This window comes from Arachis ipaensis, chromosome B02 (genome assembly GCF_000816755.2).
Source record: "Arachis ipaensis cultivar K30076 chromosome B02, Araip1.1, whole genome shotgun sequence".
In the NCBI taxonomy this organism is placed as follows: domain Eukaryota; kingdom Viridiplantae; phylum Streptophyta; class Magnoliopsida; order Fabales; family Fabaceae; genus Arachis; species Arachis ipaensis.
The window spans coordinates 61,843,356-61,844,707 of record NC_029786.2 but is presented as its reverse complement, the minus strand read 5'-3'; the positions used below and the strand labels follow the sequence as shown (position 1 = coordinate 61,844,707).

Below are 1,352 nucleotides of genomic sequence, written 5' to 3'. Positions count from 1 at the left end.
CATTTCAAGAAATTACTAGTATCAACTATTTGTTACACTTTATCCACTTAATTAGTAAATTTCATCATAAAGATTTAGTGGAACTTCTTATTACCCAAAGTTGAAGTATTTATTAGAAGCAGTGAATAGAACACAATCCTACAATATTACTGCTTCACAAACACTTATAATCTGTCGTATAAGGTTATTATCATGCACTACCTTTTAGTTTTTACCATAATAAAGTGGAGCGAAGAGACGCGGAGTAAGAATAACATGGAGTGGAGAAGCTTTGACGCTGGTTAGCCCAACCTCTTCAACCATATCTACTGGCTTTCCATCAACAGTAACAATATCAAACCCATGTAACAAATTAGCAAGCATTAGTTGCATCATTTGAAGGCCAAATGGGATCCCAGGACACATTCTTCTACCAGCACCGAACGGAATGAATTCAAAATTATGGCCCTTAAAGTCGATATCCTTATGTTCCTTAAGAAATCTCTCTGGTCGAAATTCCAAAGGATCATCGTATATTGTAGGATCACGATGAATCTTTGATATGTTAGTCAAGAGGCGTGTACCAGCAGGGATATGATAACCACCAATATTGCAATCTTCCATGGACTCATGTGGAGCACCTAGTGGTACTGCAGGGTACAAGCGCATTGTTTCTTTGATGACGGCTTGGAGATATACCAAGCTGTTCAAGTCTGATTCCTCTACTGCCATTTTTTTCCTCCCAATTTGTGAGTCCAATTCGTCTCTCACTTTGTTTAGAACATTTCGATTGTTGAGAAGTAACGAGAGAGCCCAAGTTACAGTTCCGGTAGTAGTGTCTGTTCCACCTATAATCATGGCCTGAAGATATACACACATAGAGAAGGGTGAAAAAAATGTAATTATATTTTTGAACGATTTTACTAGGAGAGAAAATGCATTAAGGAGGAAAAGATTAAAAACAAATGTGATGACATGATGTACGTGTGTTATATCCTCACCTATATGATTTTGGCGAGTTTCAAATTAAAGTGAAGAAAGATACTCATTAATGCGATACAATTTCTTTAAATTTCCCAAGTGGTTTCACTTTAAGAAGATTATGTTTTTCACTCTTGTTTTAGCTCCTCGTTCAACAATAGACAAAATAAAATAATCTTCTATTTTTCATTTGAAACAACACTATAGAATTTAGAAGTTTTATTCAATTCTAAGATTATTCAAATAAAATAAAAAGAGGTTAATATTCAATTCCTCTCCTCTTAGCCACTAATATCCATTAAAATATATGTTATTTTTACAAAAAAAAAATATATTTTATAAATAAAAAATATCATTTAAATGTTTCATAAAAAAAGAGAATGTATATTTTT

At 33.1% G+C, this 1,352-nt stretch overlaps 1 protein-coding gene across 1 annotated transcript in view; it reads right to left on the bottom strand.

Moving 5' to 3' along the window:
- The window catches only part of LOC107625345 (cytochrome P450 CYP82D47), a 20,437-nt gene continuing 19,184 nt past the window's right edge, over nt 100-1,352 (bottom strand). The window contains exon 3 of the mRNA XM_016327967.2: nt 100-841. Coding sequence (XP_016183453.1) covers nt 205-841 — 637 coding nt within the window. The 3' untranslated portion in view covers nt 100-204. The remainder of the gene's footprint in view (nt 842-1,352) is intronic.